The sequence below is a fragment of the Vulpes vulpes genome, chromosome 6 (genome assembly GCF_048418805.1).
Source record: "Vulpes vulpes isolate BD-2025 chromosome 6, VulVul3, whole genome shotgun sequence".
Lineage (NCBI taxonomy): Eukaryota > Metazoa > Chordata > Mammalia > Carnivora > Canidae > Vulpes > Vulpes vulpes.
Genome location: NC_132785.1, coordinates 60922132 through 60937483, shown reverse-complemented (window position 1 = coordinate 60937483; position 15352 = coordinate 60922132). Strand labels below are relative to the sequence as shown.

Here is a 15352-nt window from a genome sequence, read left to right as displayed (position 1 = left end):
GCACCTATTATGATTTGTCTGTCTCCCATGGCCTTGGATGCCTCAAGATAAAAAAATATGTGCTGGGATGAGACCAGATGTTCTCTGCTAAGCTGTATTATGGGCTGAATGTGTCCCCCAAAAACTCATGGCAAAATCCTGACCCCAGCCCCTCAGACTGTGACCGTGTTTGGAGATGGGTTCCTTAAAGGGGTTAGTTAAGGTTACACGAAGTAATTTGGGTGGACCCCAATCCCATGTGACCAGCGTCCTTCTAAGATTAGGATGTGGCCAACAGTCACGTGAGATGTTCAACATCACTGATCACCAGGAGATGCAAACACAACCACAATGAGACACTACCTCACACCTGTCACCATGGCTAAGATCAATAACACAAGAAACAACAGGGGCTGGTGAGGCTGTGGAGGAAGCGGAGCCCTCATGCAGTGTTGCTGGGAATGCCAGCTGGTGCAGCCACTCTGGAGAACAGTGTGAAGAGTCCTCAGGAAGTTGAAAATAGAAGCTACCAACCACCCAGCAATTGCACTGCTGGTAATTTACCCCAAAGGATAGAAAAACACTAATGCAAAGGGGTACATGCTCCCCAGAACTTTATAGCAGCGTTATCTACAATGTCCAGATATGGAAGCAGCTGAGATGTCCACCGACAGATGAATGGGTGAAGAGAAGGTGGCATTTATAATGGAATATTATTCAGAGGTCAAGAGATGAGATTGTGCCATTTGTGACATGATTGGACCGAGGAGGTACAACGCTAAGTGAAATAAATCAGACTAAGACGAATATCCTAGGACTCCACCGATAAGCGGAGTCTAAACAAACAGCAGTGACAAACCAACTGAATAAAAAAGAATCAGAGCCATAAACACAGAGAGCAAACGTGGCTGGTGGCTGGAAGGCGGGCAGGGGACGCGGGGAGCACGAGGTCCAGACCCTGGTGTGAGTGACTTGATCATGGGGTGAAATGGAACAGCGTCCGTGGTCGCATGGTGGGATGGCAGATGGCCCAGCTAGCAGGGGGCACAGCATCACAGCCAGAGGAGCTGACCCACATGTCAAACTCCTGAAACAAATGTGTGTCAACCAGACTGAAACAGAAGAAGAAAAGCAGAAAAAAAACAAAAGATGAGGGAAGCGCCGAGGGACGACTGTGGAGGACCGAGGCGGCGGCGGCACCTGCGCGTCGGGCTTCCCGCCTCCCAGCTGTGAGACCCGAGCGCCCGGGCCATCAGCGGCCTCACTGCAGTGCGCTCGCGGCCGACGCGGACAGCACAGCGGGGCCGGGCTCTGCTCTGCGCAGCTCGCACCTGCCCTTTGGCCTCTGGCTGCTGATGAGCCTGTGACACCAACACTGCCACTCTGAACCCTTGGTCCCTTGGGTCGTGATGGCATCGTCCCTGAAAAAAGATTCTCAACTACAAGGGACTCAGCCGTCTGCCTCCGCATCCTCTGGGGGGAAGGCCGGGGAAGGCCTCAGAAGGAAGCTCACCCACGGAAAGAGCTGCCTGCACTGACTTCTGACCTCTGAACTTTGTGGTGATGTCATAGGGGCCGCTTGGCAACAGGGGCCCCCCGGCCACACGGGGCTGCTGGTGGGACAGAGGTTGGAAGCCATGCTCTCTGTCTGAGGGCTTGGGAGCCCACGTCCCTCTTCATTCCTGAAGCCTGATGGAGGGGAGGAGGATGGAGAAAGACGCAGTCGCACATAGGAGGCACCGGCCAGGCCCCGGGGCCCCTCCACCAGGGGTGGCCCCTGGACACCTCAAGGCAGCCAGCGAGATAGCTGAGCTCCAGAGGAGCCAGAGTGTGGGCGGCCTGCATCAGAAGGGGGACCCTCCGAGCTGCATCAAGAAGCCATCCAAGGAGCTGGGTAGGCCCCAGCAGCGTCCCTCTCTCCTGCCTACCCATGCCCTTGTCCCTGCTGAGGATCCTAAGGCCTGGGCAGAGCATGCTTGACCCTGGGGTCAGCAGGCAGCAGGCGAGGGGGGCTGTGCATCCAGAAGGCCATGGCCACGTGAAGTGTCTCTGGTCAGTCCTGCACGGGTAACCTGCCAGGCAGGGTCAGCGGTGGGCCCAGGGGGTAGTGGACCCAGGACACGGGACACAGGTGAGCTAACGTACACTTGGCTGTACGTGCCACCTAGGATATCCTGGGACATGGAACTGGGGCTGGGTGCAGAGTGCTCTCCCAGGAAGAGCCAGACCCTGGCCTGGCTGACAGATGAAGGTGACCACTTCAGTCCTGTGCCAGGCTCTTGGCAGCTCTGGCTCTGCTGGGAAGGCCCACCTGGTGAGTGGCCCTTTGTGAGGATGTCGGGACGCCATAGCAATGAAGCAGTAGGAAATGTGGTTTGCTGTTCATGCCCTAGGGACGATTTTGAGAGGCGGTGGCATAAGAATGTTGTTCTGTTAGTGTAAACATGCAGAGATGTTCCAGCGGGTAGGGGAAAGGAGGTGCCGGCTGGTGGGCCACACGGGGTCACTGCAAGGCTCTCGGCACCACCGTCCCAGCAAACTCTGGGCACCTGAGCCTTTCGCAGCAAGAGGAGCAAAGTTTCCCAAAGAAGAAGTCGGCCTAAGTCTATGTGGGAAATACTGTGAATGGACGCGAGGGTGTCTGAGATGCCGCCGCGGGGCAGCCACAGAGCACCGTCTGGACCTCACCGTTCCCGGCTATTCCTACCAGTGCTGCATTTCCCCCAAACAAGGGGCGGGGCAGAGACTTCTCTGTGGCACCATCCTGCCACATACACCTGGTGGCCCCAGTGTCACCATTTGGAGCAGTGGTGTCTGCACAGAGGAGCCAATGTCGCCTCCCCAGAGCCCACACACCAAGAACAGGAGGCTCACTGATGGGATGCCCACAGCGTAGGGAGCAGGGGCGAAGGGACTTCTGCTGCCTGAACCCCTGGCACCAGGATGCAGTGGACACAGGACACGGGCCACCTAAGTCAAGGGGCGGGCCTGGGGGGTGGCCAGAGTGAGCTGCCCTCAGGACGAGCCCGGTCTGGGAGGGAACAGCAGAAGTCCATGTGCTGAGTGCCCCAACCCTGGGCGGCTGCACCCTGAGCCCGCCTCCCCACCCTGGCTGCCTGCACGGGATCCACCAAGGGACCCACTGGGGCACGGGCTGCTACATCCTTGACGCCCTCCCGGACCTTGGTACTCGGGCCTGCTCTGTGCCCCTGCCCTCGAGGGCACCCTCGCCCTCACCCCACTGCCCGTGCACCACCCACTGCAGTTCCCAGGCAGGTGTGGGGGTGGCCTGCTCCTGAGAGGGGTGGGCGAGAGGGACCTGCTGAAAGCTTCAGCTGGGTGGCCAAGCAGCAAGGCAGTGTGGTCCTGCCTCTGGGCTCCTGCACCCTGGCCCCAGCCTGAGCCCACAGCCTGCCAATACCCAAGGGGGCATCTCGTGGCCAAAAAAGAATCTGTGAGCATTTGGAGACATTCACATCTCAGCCGGGGACGACAGGCAGAGAAGGGAATGCTCTGGAGGCCCCATTTCTCTGTTCTTGGACCTCACTGGGCTCAGTGGAGCACATTTCAGCCCCCAGCCTACCACCCTGATAGCCGCAGGAGCCCCTTAGGGGAGGGCAAGGGCCGAAACCTGCGAACACTAGATGTAGCTTCTGTCAGGAAGAAGATGCACTGCAGAAAACATATCATGTCTCTCTTTTTACTGATTCTTTCCTTTTTGCCAGATACATATTATAGGATGGAGCAGGTTCAGGGATGAGCCTGTGTCCTCTAAAATATGAGGACACACATACCCACGGGTAGGGGCAGATCAAGATTTTCCACAAGAAGTCAATTGTAAAATCCCTACTAGAAAACCACAGCTTCCGAGTCACTCGGGTCCTGTTCTCTGAGGTGGAGACTGGCTGGGCCCTTCATCCCTGAGGGACGGCTCCAGAGCTGCCGAGCTCCAGAATGCTCTCTGAAGACGTGAGAGCAGCACCCCTGCACCCCTGCTCCCTTGGACCCCTGCCCATTGCCTGTGAGGCTCTGGCTCTAGAGTGGTGGTGTCTGCACAGAGGAGCCAATGTCGCTGAGGTTGTGCAGGTGCGGCCAACAGGAGCAGGGCTGACAACCCCAGGTCTTCCCTGCAGGGAACTCAGATGAGCCCAAGAGGAGTGCACGTAACCCCCCCGGAGGCCTGTCTGAGACGAATCTTCTGCTGAAGCAGGTCACCTTCCATGGGGCGGGGCTCCCCATGAGACCAGGCCCAGGGCAGGGATGGTGTCAGGGACTCCTGCAGAGAAGCAGGAGTAGTGTGCAGGCTACCAACCCAAGCCTGGTCATTGCCTTCCGTGTCAGCAGGTGCCCCAGCCCTCAGGCCTGGGAGCCGAATAGATGCACCCACTTCTGTGAGGACATCTTCTCTGCGGTATTGAGGTGTTCAGAGGCGCCTCCCCAGCCTTCCACACCCAGCTTCCGCTTTGTAATTTCCCACTCAGCTGGACTATGTGCCTCTCAGGCCCCGGGTGTGTCGGGCTGGACAAGGGGGGACCAAGGCACTGGCAGGGACAAGTGCAGCAGCTGAGGGGACTCCCCCAATCTGGGCCCCATCCTCATGGGGCCAGGCCAGAGGGTCCAGGGATGGGAGCTGACAACTGCTGCTCCTTCCTCCCCAGAGTCTGAGGACCAGGGAAGGGACCTACGAAGTGACATCGAAGATGCCAGCTGGTGAGTGGTCTGTATCCAGCAGAGGTGGTTTCCAGAGACATGAGGGTGGCACAGGGGTCCTGAGAAGACCGTGAAGGCTCCGAGGGGAGGATTTCCCAGGGCTGCCAGCCACCCCCTCCCCAGCCCCTACTCCTGCTCCCCCAGGCAGGCCTGCAGCTGACCATGGCCTAGAGTCTCAGAGCTGATGCCTTTCTTGGCAAATGTTTGCACTCAGCTCTCCAGACCCCTGCGCACGCAGAGGTCTAGTTTGTTGGGGAAGTCCTGGATGTGCAGCACCATTGGTAGACAGGCCCCTGGCACTACCATCATTGCCAAGAACCATCCTCAAGTAGCACTGCCTCTTCCCCCAGAGTCCCTACCCCCACCCCAACCCCGGGCAGGAGGAAGGCTTCCACACCCAGCTTCCCTGAAGGCACATCCCAGAGCTCTCCCAACGCCCAGGGGGCAGGAAGGACCAGCTCGAAGCTGCGTCTCCTCAGTACCCATCCTGATCCACTACCCCTGCTCCTCCTACAGTCAGGCAGACCCAGAGGAGGACAAGCAGGAAAAGAATCAGGATGCCCTCGAGAAGTTGGACACTGATGGAGGAAGGACGGAGCCAGAGGGGAAGGGCTGCCGCCCAGAGGCCAGTGGCAAGAGTGGGAGCACTGGCTGGGCACACCTGTATGGGTACACATGTCCGTCGTTCTCGGGTCCCGCTGTTATTTACCTGTTTGGTTTCTTCCCCAGGAACAGGAACCAGAGTCCGTCAAGCTGGATGAGCCTCCAGGAAAAGAGGCAAGGGCCTTTGACTTTGGTAACAGGGAGGTCCCTTCAGGCATGTTCCCATGTGAGCACAAGCAGGGTATGCAGATGTGGTCTCAGGGCCTCTTGGTAGGGCCATGCCATAGGCTGGACCCGGCGCTGCCATAGCCCAAAAGCCTTTGGGTCCCAGCTGATGCTGTGCATCCTAACCCCAGTATCCCAAACAGTGCAGTTGCCAAAGGCATATGACAGGAGGTGGCCAGGGACCCACTGTAGCTGGGGTACGAATTCTCACCAGGCACTTTCCAAGGGAAGGAGGCTCTCATTCTCTTCCAAGTCCACATGGGAAGGAACAGAGAAGGGGCTGGACCTGTTTTACCAGCACCTACAGCAGATGGTCCTTAATGGGATTCCCAGGGTTCATCCCCAAATACCTTCCACACTAACTGAAGTGCTTCCATTGGAAACCCCTTCTGGGCTGGTTAGAGACGCTGGGGCAGCAACACCTGGAGCCACTTGAGGCCCCCACTCCTCACTAGTGCAGGGCCCAGGGGGCCCAGGAGCTTCGTGGGCAGTGTACCAGTGTGGGCCAGTGCTGGGCATTGCCCTGTGACCTGCAGGCCCTGCTTCTCTTAGGGCGAAGCCAGGGGACACCTGGGGCCTTAGAGACCTGACAGAATGTTGGGAGAGGTGGGAGACCAGAGGTGGTCACCTCACCATCCAACTGCCCAGCTCCCCAGGAGCCCTTACTGAGCTCCGCCATCATCTGGTGGTCCCAGTGCTAATCATGCAGACCTCAGCTGCCCCAGGGCCCAGAGCCCACTGCCCCTCCCAGGAGCCTCCTCTCCTCTCCAGCCCACCCTGGACTGCCATCCACACCTCTTTGGTTTCCATTCACAGAAACCATCTGAGTTTGTGGAGATTGATCTGGGAGACCGTGCCGAGGAGGTAAAAGCCCTCAGACCACCTGCCAGGAATGCTGGTGCTCAGGGCCCATGGAGCTTGTCCAGGGAACCTGTCCCACATGCATGTCGTGGAGGCTGAGGCAGAGGCAGGCCGGCAGTGCCAGGAGGACTCTGGGATGCTGACGACTGGCCTGGGAACTCAAAAGCCACCTTGCCTCCTCCTTATCTTCCAACCTGCATGCATTCTGGCATCATCAGAGACTCTAGGGCCAGGGTCAACCTTCGGGGTGCCCATGGGCCCTGAGAACCTCTTCGGGGATCATACTGGGGTGGTATAAAGGGCATAGGCTTGGGAGTCAGAGACTGGGTGTCCACATCCAGCTCTGCCACTAAATACTCAAGCCACTCTACCTCTCACTGCCTCAGTTTTATCCATACAGTGGGGATCTTAGTAGTACCCACATCCCCAGGGTTGTACTGTAAAGCTCAGCATGGTGCTTATACCCAGAAAGCCTCAGTATCAGGTATTATCACCACCACCATCACTATCATCCCCACTATCACCATCATCACCATAACTATCATCATTGGCACCACTGCCACCACCACCATCACTGCCATTACCACCTCACCACCATCACCACTACCATCATCATCATTGCCACCACCACCACCACCACTATCACCGCCATCACCACCAACACTGCCATCACCACCATCACCATCACTACCATTACTACCACCACCATCACCATCATCATTGTCACAGCATCATTTTCTGTAAAACGAAGGTGTTGACCAATGGCTTATCTGGACCATCCAACACAAATGTCCTAGGATGTCCTCTGTTTCTCAGATGTTGTGGACAGCCATCTCTGGAAGTATTTTGAAGTTCTATCTTGGAAATTTAAGTTCTTGCGTGGGATTGTTCTTTTCCAGATTGTGCCTCCTAGCTCTTTGCCCTCAGAACATGTGGTACAGTGAACATGTTATTAACCCCTCACAAGACTATCTTGGGAGCACCACAGGTTTTAAGGACTCAAGGAGGGTCATCCAGTGGCAGAGTTGGATTATAGTCTGGAGGTCATAGTGATGCACATCAAAGGCATAGTTCCTTGGTCGGGGGTCTCCTAATTAGAAAGTAACTTACGACTTTCTTTCTTTCTTTCTTTCTTTCTTTCTTTCTTTCTTTCTTTCTTTCTTTCTTTCTTTCTTCTTTCTTTCTTTCTTTCTTTCTTTCTTTCTTTCTTTCTTTCTTTCTTCTTTCTTTCTTTCTTTCTTTCTTTCTCTCTCTCTCTCTCTCTCTGTCTCTCTCTCTCTCTTTCTTTTCTTTTGAGAGAGAGACATAGAATGAGAGAGAGTGGGGCAGGGGAAAAGGCAGAGGAAGGGAGGGAAAATCTTAAGCACATTCCATGCCGAGCGTGTAAGCCCAAACTCAGGGCTTGATCTCACGATGCTGAGATCTTGACCTGAGCTGAAATCAAGAGTCGGACACTCACCTGACTGAACCACACAGGTGCCCTCACCTTGGGCCTGGCCTTGGTGGCTGTGGTGGATGAGTTGATTCCCTCCACTTGTTCCCTAAACTGCTTCTGCCACTCGCCACAGGTGGTCACAGGTGCCGTGAGAGAAGAGAAACGGCCCCAGATGGATGTGGGGGATTTGTCAGAAGACGAGTGAGTGATGCTTGTGGGTTTCTACATGGAGAGGTGGGGGTTCTCCTGCACCACGGTGTCTGCTGGGTCCGTTGTGCCTCCTGGGGGAAGGGCTGAACCCGCTACTTGCTTGCCTTCCTCTCCCATGTGTGCAGAGACCAGGCATTGACTGGCCTGGAGGGCTGACAGGCGAGCAGTGGGACTCAGGGACAACCCTTACCTTGAGTGCCCCTCACCCCACAGCCAGACCCTTTCTCCCCATCCCATCAGCCAACAGATCAGCCATACTATGAGGTGAGAGAGGTGGGAGGAGGCCGAGGAGGTGAGAGGAAAGTGTTGCCGTGTGGATGGTTCTAGCTGGTCAGTTTGGGGTTTTGCTGGGGGGCGGGGGGCACACCATCGGCTAGAGTGTCTGCAGAGTGGGCCAGGCCCAAGGGCTGCAGTGGGAGGCACATTTGTCCTGACTGCCTAGACCCACTTAGGGTGGACACTGGGCAGGGCCAGCCTAGGCCTACGAAGTCCTGAGGCCATAAGGGGTGCTGGGAGCAGGCCACTGTATCATCCAAGCGCCCGTGGATCTGTTTTTATTTTAAACAATGTAGAGAAACAGTAAGAAGGAAATCACAGTTAACCCTGTTTCCCACTTCTTGGAATTAACAACTATTTTAATATCTGGGCTCATTTGCTTAAACATTTTTTAAAAGAAAAATGTCTCTAATAGAGATATTCAGATACAAAGTAAATTACTTGGTAAAACTGACACACAGTCCTTTTAAATAACTGGAACTCACACGCTTCTAGGTCACCCAGACTCCCGCTCACAGCTTGAGGGTCACACAGGAGCTCGTGGGCTGGAGCCCGGACGCAGAACAGCACCCACTCGAGTAGGGGCTCCACGTCGGCTGCTTGGGGCCTTGACGGTGTCATTACTACCACCACCTTCCCCCAGACCTGTAGATGGGAGAGCTTCCATGAGGCAGTGTCACCTTGTGTCCGTGTACACGGCCCATGTCCTGCCCATTGCTACTCACACAGGGGATCTCGCCTGCATCAGCTAAGATGTTGGGATCCCTACCACACTCCCAAATCTAGGCTGAGAATGGGTGGGTCTTTCCTAAGCAGATCCTGGTGTTTCCCATTGCTTTTCAGTGGATGTGGTCATGGATTCAGCCACACTGGAAGCAGCATGGTGGCTTTGTTTTCTGCCCCTGGGACCGGACAGTCCCGAGTCCACCCACCTGGCCACATGGTCTTGACAGCCCACCCGATGCCTCTGCTGCCCAAGAGAGCCCGCTGGCCATGGGCCACAGAACCTGGCCTTGGCTGTTGGCAGCCGCTTGGCCAGTGGGTAGGGGACTGGGGGTAGGTGGGCAGTCTGTCCTGCTCCTCTGCTGTCCTGCCATCGTGGTTTTCTGCAGAGCTTAGGCTCTCTGTCCAGCTCTGTTCACAGTCACTGTGGGGTCCCTGCAAAGGGAAGGAGGGCAGCTGACTTATCCCAGAGGCAGCTGTGATTGGAAGTGGACACCCCGGAGCACACCCCAGAGGGAAAAGCAGAGGCCATGGTCTTCTGAGAATGGACAGGGCTTGGTGTGGGGACACCTGGAGATGGCCTGTCTCTGGGGCCGAGGGGAGCGTTCTGGTTTGGCTGGTCTATGAAGTCTCTCATGGTCAAGGAGCCCCTCTGGTCAGGCCTCCCAGTGCAGAGGATGAAGGCCCTGGGAGGGCTGGAGAAAGCTTGGACAGCTGGTGGGAAGGCAAGCCCAGCTCTGCACGGGAGTCTGCTGGTGTGTGCAGGAAGCTGGGCCCGATAGGGGCATGCACCTGTGGGGAGGGGTGCTGCCTGTGGCCCAGGCTCTGAACTCAGGGGGTGGGGGGATGCCTGGCTCTCATCTGCTGTGGCCTCCTCTCGGCCTCTAGGACCAAGACCAGCTGGGTGTGCTGCATCCCGTACTCCACCAGAAGGAAGGCGAAGGAGAGCGTGTAGCAGCCTGGGACAAGGTAGTTTGCACTGGGACTGGGTGGAGGCATAGCTCTGCAGGAGGGAGAATAGAGGGGGCTGCTCTCCTGACCTCCCAGCCCTCTCAGTCCTGCAGAGACCTGGGATGGAGGGACGAAGGTATGGGGTTGGGGATGCCACAAGCAGCCCTGAGAAACAGCATTCAAACCCTTTCAGGGCATTGATGACCACCCAGGTGTGAACCATTGATCTGCTGGCTAAGCCATGATGCCATCTTTTAAAAAGACACAATAAAGTGTGAACAGAAGGTGTTCTCCTTCTCTGGTCCCGCTTGACAATTCTCCAAAACGTGGTGGAGGGAAGGGGGGTGAGCCCAGGGACAGGAGGCTGTGCCTCCCAAATCATGTGTGCACCTTGGCAGCTGTGATCACCCAGCCCTACCCTTCAGATCCTAGGAACACCCGGAAGCAAAGTCAGATCCCTTGGGGTCTGGGCGTAGGCTCTACTCTCAGAGATGGCCTGCAAACTTGGCCCCAGTGAAAGCAGCCTGGAGGGAGGCTGGCGTGCTCCCCGAGGCCCAGATGTGAGCAGGCCCAGAACTAAGCCATTCTTGCAGCTGGACGTGGAGGTCCCAGGGCCTGTGCCTCACAAGGGCCCCTGCCTTGGGCATCAAGGCTCTGGGAGATGCTGCTTGTGGGGACAGGGGGCAGGGGCAGAGGACCATACAAAGGAAGCTTGACAAGGGGTTCAGACTGTGTTTGTTCAAACCACCACAGGCCAAGTGAGCAAATATTTTTCATTTCATTTGGCCCAACCAAATGCTGAGAAGGCAGCACACACACCTTGCCCACTCTTATACACACACATGCATGCTTGAGTGCATGAGCATGTGTACATGCACACTCACACATGCATGTGTACATGTACACATAGTGTACATTGTGCATGGATACATACATCTACACATTCATGCACGCACATACACGTGCACATGGGCACGGGCACACATGCACACATGTGTTGTATGTGGGCGCATATACACTTGCACACAGAGCACACCCACATATATATACACACGTGCATGCACATACACAAGCATACAGGAGCACGTGGTCTGGTGACACGCAGCATCTGAGGGTGAGGAATATCTGGGCCCAGAGGTCAGAGGGGTCAGACAGATGAACCTCTCAGATGCCCATCTTGTGTGCAGGTGGGTTGGGCACCACGGTTCCTCTGCTACAATGCTGTCCGTCTGGGAACAGGGAGCCTCAGAGCAGCTGGAAAATGCATGCTGAGATGCAAGCATGGAAACTGGCTTCCCTGGCCAGGTGTATGGGGCTGCAGCCTTGCTGTCACAGGACCAGATCACAGACGCATGGAGGACCTCAGCCACCCTAGGGACAGGGGCCACTGCTTGTCCCCCTGGAAAGGAGATGTGGAACATCTGTGTCCCAGCCCCCAAACAGGCAGGCCCTATCCCTGCCCAAATTTGAACTGCTCTCACCAACTAGAACGGCACCCAGGAAGCTTCTGCAGAGACAGCTGTGCTGCCCCTTGCTTGGCCAGGAGGGAGGAGTAGACCTCCATGTCTGGGTCCCAGGGGTACTACCACACAGAGCAGCACTGCCAGAGTGGCTTTGCTGGTTCCTCTGTGACCATGCTCAGCTGCAGGCCAGGAGGGAGACAGGGCCTGGGTGGCCTGCTGTCCATTCGTCTGTCGTTCATCCCTTGTCATGGTGAGTGGCTGCTGGCCTCTTAGGGCCTAGGAAGCAGGGAGGCCCCACGTGTGCACAGCATGGCTACCTTGGTTGCAGCCTTTCAGCAGTTAAGATGCATGAGTCTTTTCATTAAGCCTCTGAACCTCAAGGTTTGAGGTAGCTCTGTTCCATATGGCCTGGGGCTATCTGCTGGGGAACCAGTCTAGGGCAGGCCTGGGGGTAACTGGAGAGGCTTGGCCTGCAGATGTGGTGGTTTTGGCTCTGGTCTCCTAGCCACATGCCAAGTCCCTGAGCTGCCGGCAGGGGTGGCCCTGGAAGCCAGAGGGTCTTGTGGGAGGGGACACACCAGGAAAATGTCAAGCCTCCATCCCAGGCGTGCACCTCTGCCCTTGCCGAGGCTTCCATGGAGCAGGCACCAGCCCTCTCTTGCCAGAGAAATGCACCAGTCCTGGGGGCGAGGTGGGGTGGAGCAGGCGTGGACACCGAGCAAGAGCACTCAGCCCTGAGGACACCTGTTCTCGCGCAGTAGGTCTTGCTCTCAGCCCTGAGGACACCTGTTCTCGCGCAGTAGGGGCTGAGCACTCACTGCCGGGGACATGGCACGCTTGGAAGCCAGTAGGAAGCCAGAGCGTTCAGCTCGAGGCCTTCGGCAGCCGCCCAGGGTACAGCCAAGCTGCTGCTGCCCGGCCTATGCTCAGACGCTCAGCCAGGGGGCAGTGGCCAGCAGGTGGAGGGCAGGATGGGACACCTGCTGGGCAGGCCCTGGCCAGGCCACAACATGGCCATGCAGTTTTGGGGGATGTGAACGCCAAGCTGGCCAGGGGAACCCTCCTCTTGCCTCCCTGCTCAGAGGCCCCTGGTCCTCGGGGACACTGATGTGGCTCACTGCTGGCATTTTGTCACAGGCTTGGCTGATGGCCCCAGGTGATGGCTCCCAGCCTGACTGGTTTCGTCCTTGACTCTGCCGGCCTCCACCTACTCTGCGAGAGGCCCACAGAACCCTCCTGGGGCAGGGCCAGGATGGGCGGCACACTGCCCCGCTCCGCTGCCGGGCCCCACGCACTCCTTGCCTCCAGCCTTTCAATGTTGTTCCCTTCACTTCAAAGCCAATATGCATCTTCCTTGTGGGGACTAACAAAAACCATTGAATTTGTTCTCTCTTTTAGACTCTCTGTTAGAATTTTCTTGTATTTCTCTCTCTCTCTCTCTCTCTCTCTCTCAGAGAGCTATGTATGGAGACAGATGGATAAATACAGCTCGTTTCCAAAATTGGCATCACATCGCACCTGTTTATTTGTTTACAAGTTGTCATTCTGTCACAAGCATTTTCCTGACTTCATCTGTGTGCCAGACCTGGTGATTGAAGCACACTCTCCACCTCTTGGTGTTTCCCTTCCCGGCGGGAGGGTGGGGAGACAGTGGATGTCCAGTGTATCTTAATTTATCTACACATTGTTCTGGAGAAACTAACTTCATTGCAATGAGAAATGACCTTCCTGCCACACTGCCCAGGGCACAGGGCATCACAAAGATAAATGTGATATGAAAACAGTGCCCGGCCACCGAGGAGTCATGACGGCAACAGCCACTGTACAGAGCAGGTGTTGACTCTGCATCAGGCACAGGACACTGTCTTGGCAGTTTTGCAAATTTTAAGTCATTAATTCCACAACAACCTACAGGGTGGGTTCTATCCTCAGCCCTATTTTGTAGTTGAGCGTATGTGTGAAGGACTCTGGGGTGCGTCCTGGTTGAAGCCCTCAGAGGTTACTGTGCCCCTGAGGGTGGGCCTATCTATGCTGCTCCGGCCGTGGCGGCTGGTTTGTGGTCTCCTCCTGCTACCACCCTGGACGGCCGTGTGGAAGGCACATCTGCTGCCCCCAGCCCTGGACACCCCCAGCTGCTCCTGCCCCCAGCCCTGGACATCCCCAGCTGCTCCCTCAGGGTTAGAGGCGCTTGCTCAGTGCACCCCCTGGTGGCGGGCCTGGTGCAGCACATCACCTCCTGTGTCCTTCAGCGGGGAGGTCACCAGCACCATCCAAGAGGAGGCGATGGAGAGTCACTTCATCAGTAGAGAATTTTAACTCTCATCATCCACTAAAAGGGGAGGCTGGAATGTGAATGCATTGGTGACCACCAGTTCATGGGAAGGCCCGGGGCTTGAGCCAGACCCGGTGTGCCTGTGCATATCTGCTCCTCCAGGTCAGGGCGTGGAGCTTCCACATGCAGCCCAGAAGTCAGATGCCCCCTGCACTGGCCCTCCCTGCCCTCTGACCTCATGACCCATGACCCCTCTGTAGAACAGACAGACACTTCTTGGCACCTGTATTTAGAGCATCCTGGGCGCCTCACAGGGCTGGACAATCCTTGGTTCATGGGGAAACACACCCCCAAGTAGATCTTCCCACTATAACCTGAGATGTTTCACTCCACAAAAGATGGAAGTCCTTCAAACTATGGTCATCCTGAGGCCCTTTGTGAGCCCTGGTGTCATCAGATGCCCTGGTCCCAGTGACACGGCATCGTGGAGGGCCTGCCTTGGCAGACAGGAGCTGAGTGCGACGGCCTAGCCATTGCCCAGGGACCTGGGGGTGCTGAGGCCTTGGGAGGTGAGAAGCTTCCCAGGGAGACAGGACCACCAACACAGCCAGCACTGAGTTGTCTGAGACCAGCCCAGGCCCGGGCAGGAGGTAAGGTGCTCTACCCCAAGGCCCTCTCCTGCCCCCCGAGGCCTGTTGCCCCAGAATGCAGCCTTCCTGACAATCCCAAGAGCCCTGGGAGAAGGAGCAGGAGAGAGGGAGAGCCCTGTGCGAGCGGAGCGGGGCACAAGCCCTGGTGAGGACTGGCTGGGCGTCCCCACATTCTCCCTTGGTCTTGGAGGGACAGGTTCTCTGGGGAGTGCAGCACACACACAGCAGGAGGTTGCAGCCTGTCAACTCCTTTTGGATCACACCTGGGCTTCACTGGCCTTGGGACCCTGACCCACATGACCTCTGCTGGGAGCAGGGGAGCGAGCCCTCCAGGCTGCAGGATAGGACTGCGTCCATTCTGACAGGGCCTTGAGGCCGGGAGAGACTGGGCGCTCCCATTCTAGAGATAAGAAGACTAAGGAGCACGGGTTTTGAGGCTGCTGGGTCACGGTCCTCATTGTGGCCCACGTCACAAGTCCCCCACCCCAGTCAGTGGGGACCCAGCCCCGGCAGGCTCTTCACGCTTCTCACAGAGGTCCTTCAAACACCCCAACAACCCTGCTGCTTCCTTGGACGCTGCAGCTAGTGGGCCCCCGGGAGGCCAGCCTTGTTCCTCCCTGGTGGGCTGCACCCCCGCCCCGGGGGGAGCTGCTCTTCTATGTGCTGGCGTCCTGGCCCCTCCTTCTGTGTAAACACCCCCAGTGAAAGCCGTCCCCGGGTCACCATCTTATTTGTTTCAGAACAGCCTCGCTGCTGTCAGGAGACAGGCGTCTGTATCCAAGCAACCGACCTGGGCCCTGACAGCCCCTCAGTTGTGCCGCGGGGCCTGCCCCCGGCCACCCGGCCACCGGGCTGCGGGGGCAGACCCAGGAGGGAGGGGGGCATGTGCCTTCCTGCCTTGAGTCACAGCCCCTGTGCTCTTGGAAAGCATGTCTCCCCATCCCTGCCCCAGGAGTCCGGGCAGGCCGAGAGCAGAATTCCAGCCGGGAGGACC

General features: G+C 57.1%; 1 protein-coding gene across 1 annotated transcript; it reads left to right on the top strand.

Moving 5' to 3' along the window:
- Window positions 1–1348: 1348 nt before the first annotated feature.
- On the top strand, window positions 1349–12943 carry C6H13orf46 (chromosome 6 C13orf46 homolog). Its single transcript, XM_072760469.1, has 9 exons — window positions 1349–1938; window positions 3018–3255; window positions 4638–4689; window positions 5206–5314; window positions 5419–5466; window positions 6334–6381; window positions 7947–8014; window positions 9911–9991; window positions 12574–12943. Exons 1-8 carry the CDS (start codon window positions 1672–1674, stop codon window positions 9975–9977), a joined length of 897 nt encoding a protein of 298 aa, XP_072616570.1. The 5' UTR covers window positions 1349–1671; the 3' UTR covers window positions 9978–9991; window positions 12574–12943.
- The last annotated feature ends 2409 nt before the right edge of the window (window positions 12944–15352 follow it).

Coding starts and splice junctions, on each gene's coding strand:
- C6H13orf46 (XM_072760469.1), top strand. CDS start 1,672: ATGGAGGGGAGGAGGATGGAGAAAGACGCAGTCGCACATAGGAGGCAC. Junction 4,690..5,205: donor GACATCGAAGATGCCAGCTG/GTGAGTGGTCTG, acceptor CTCCTCCTACAG/TCAGGCAGACCCAGAGGAGG. Junction 8,015..9,910: donor GGGGATTTGTCAGAAGACGA/GTGAGTGATGCT, acceptor CTCGGCCTCTAG/GACCAAGACCAGCTGGGTGT.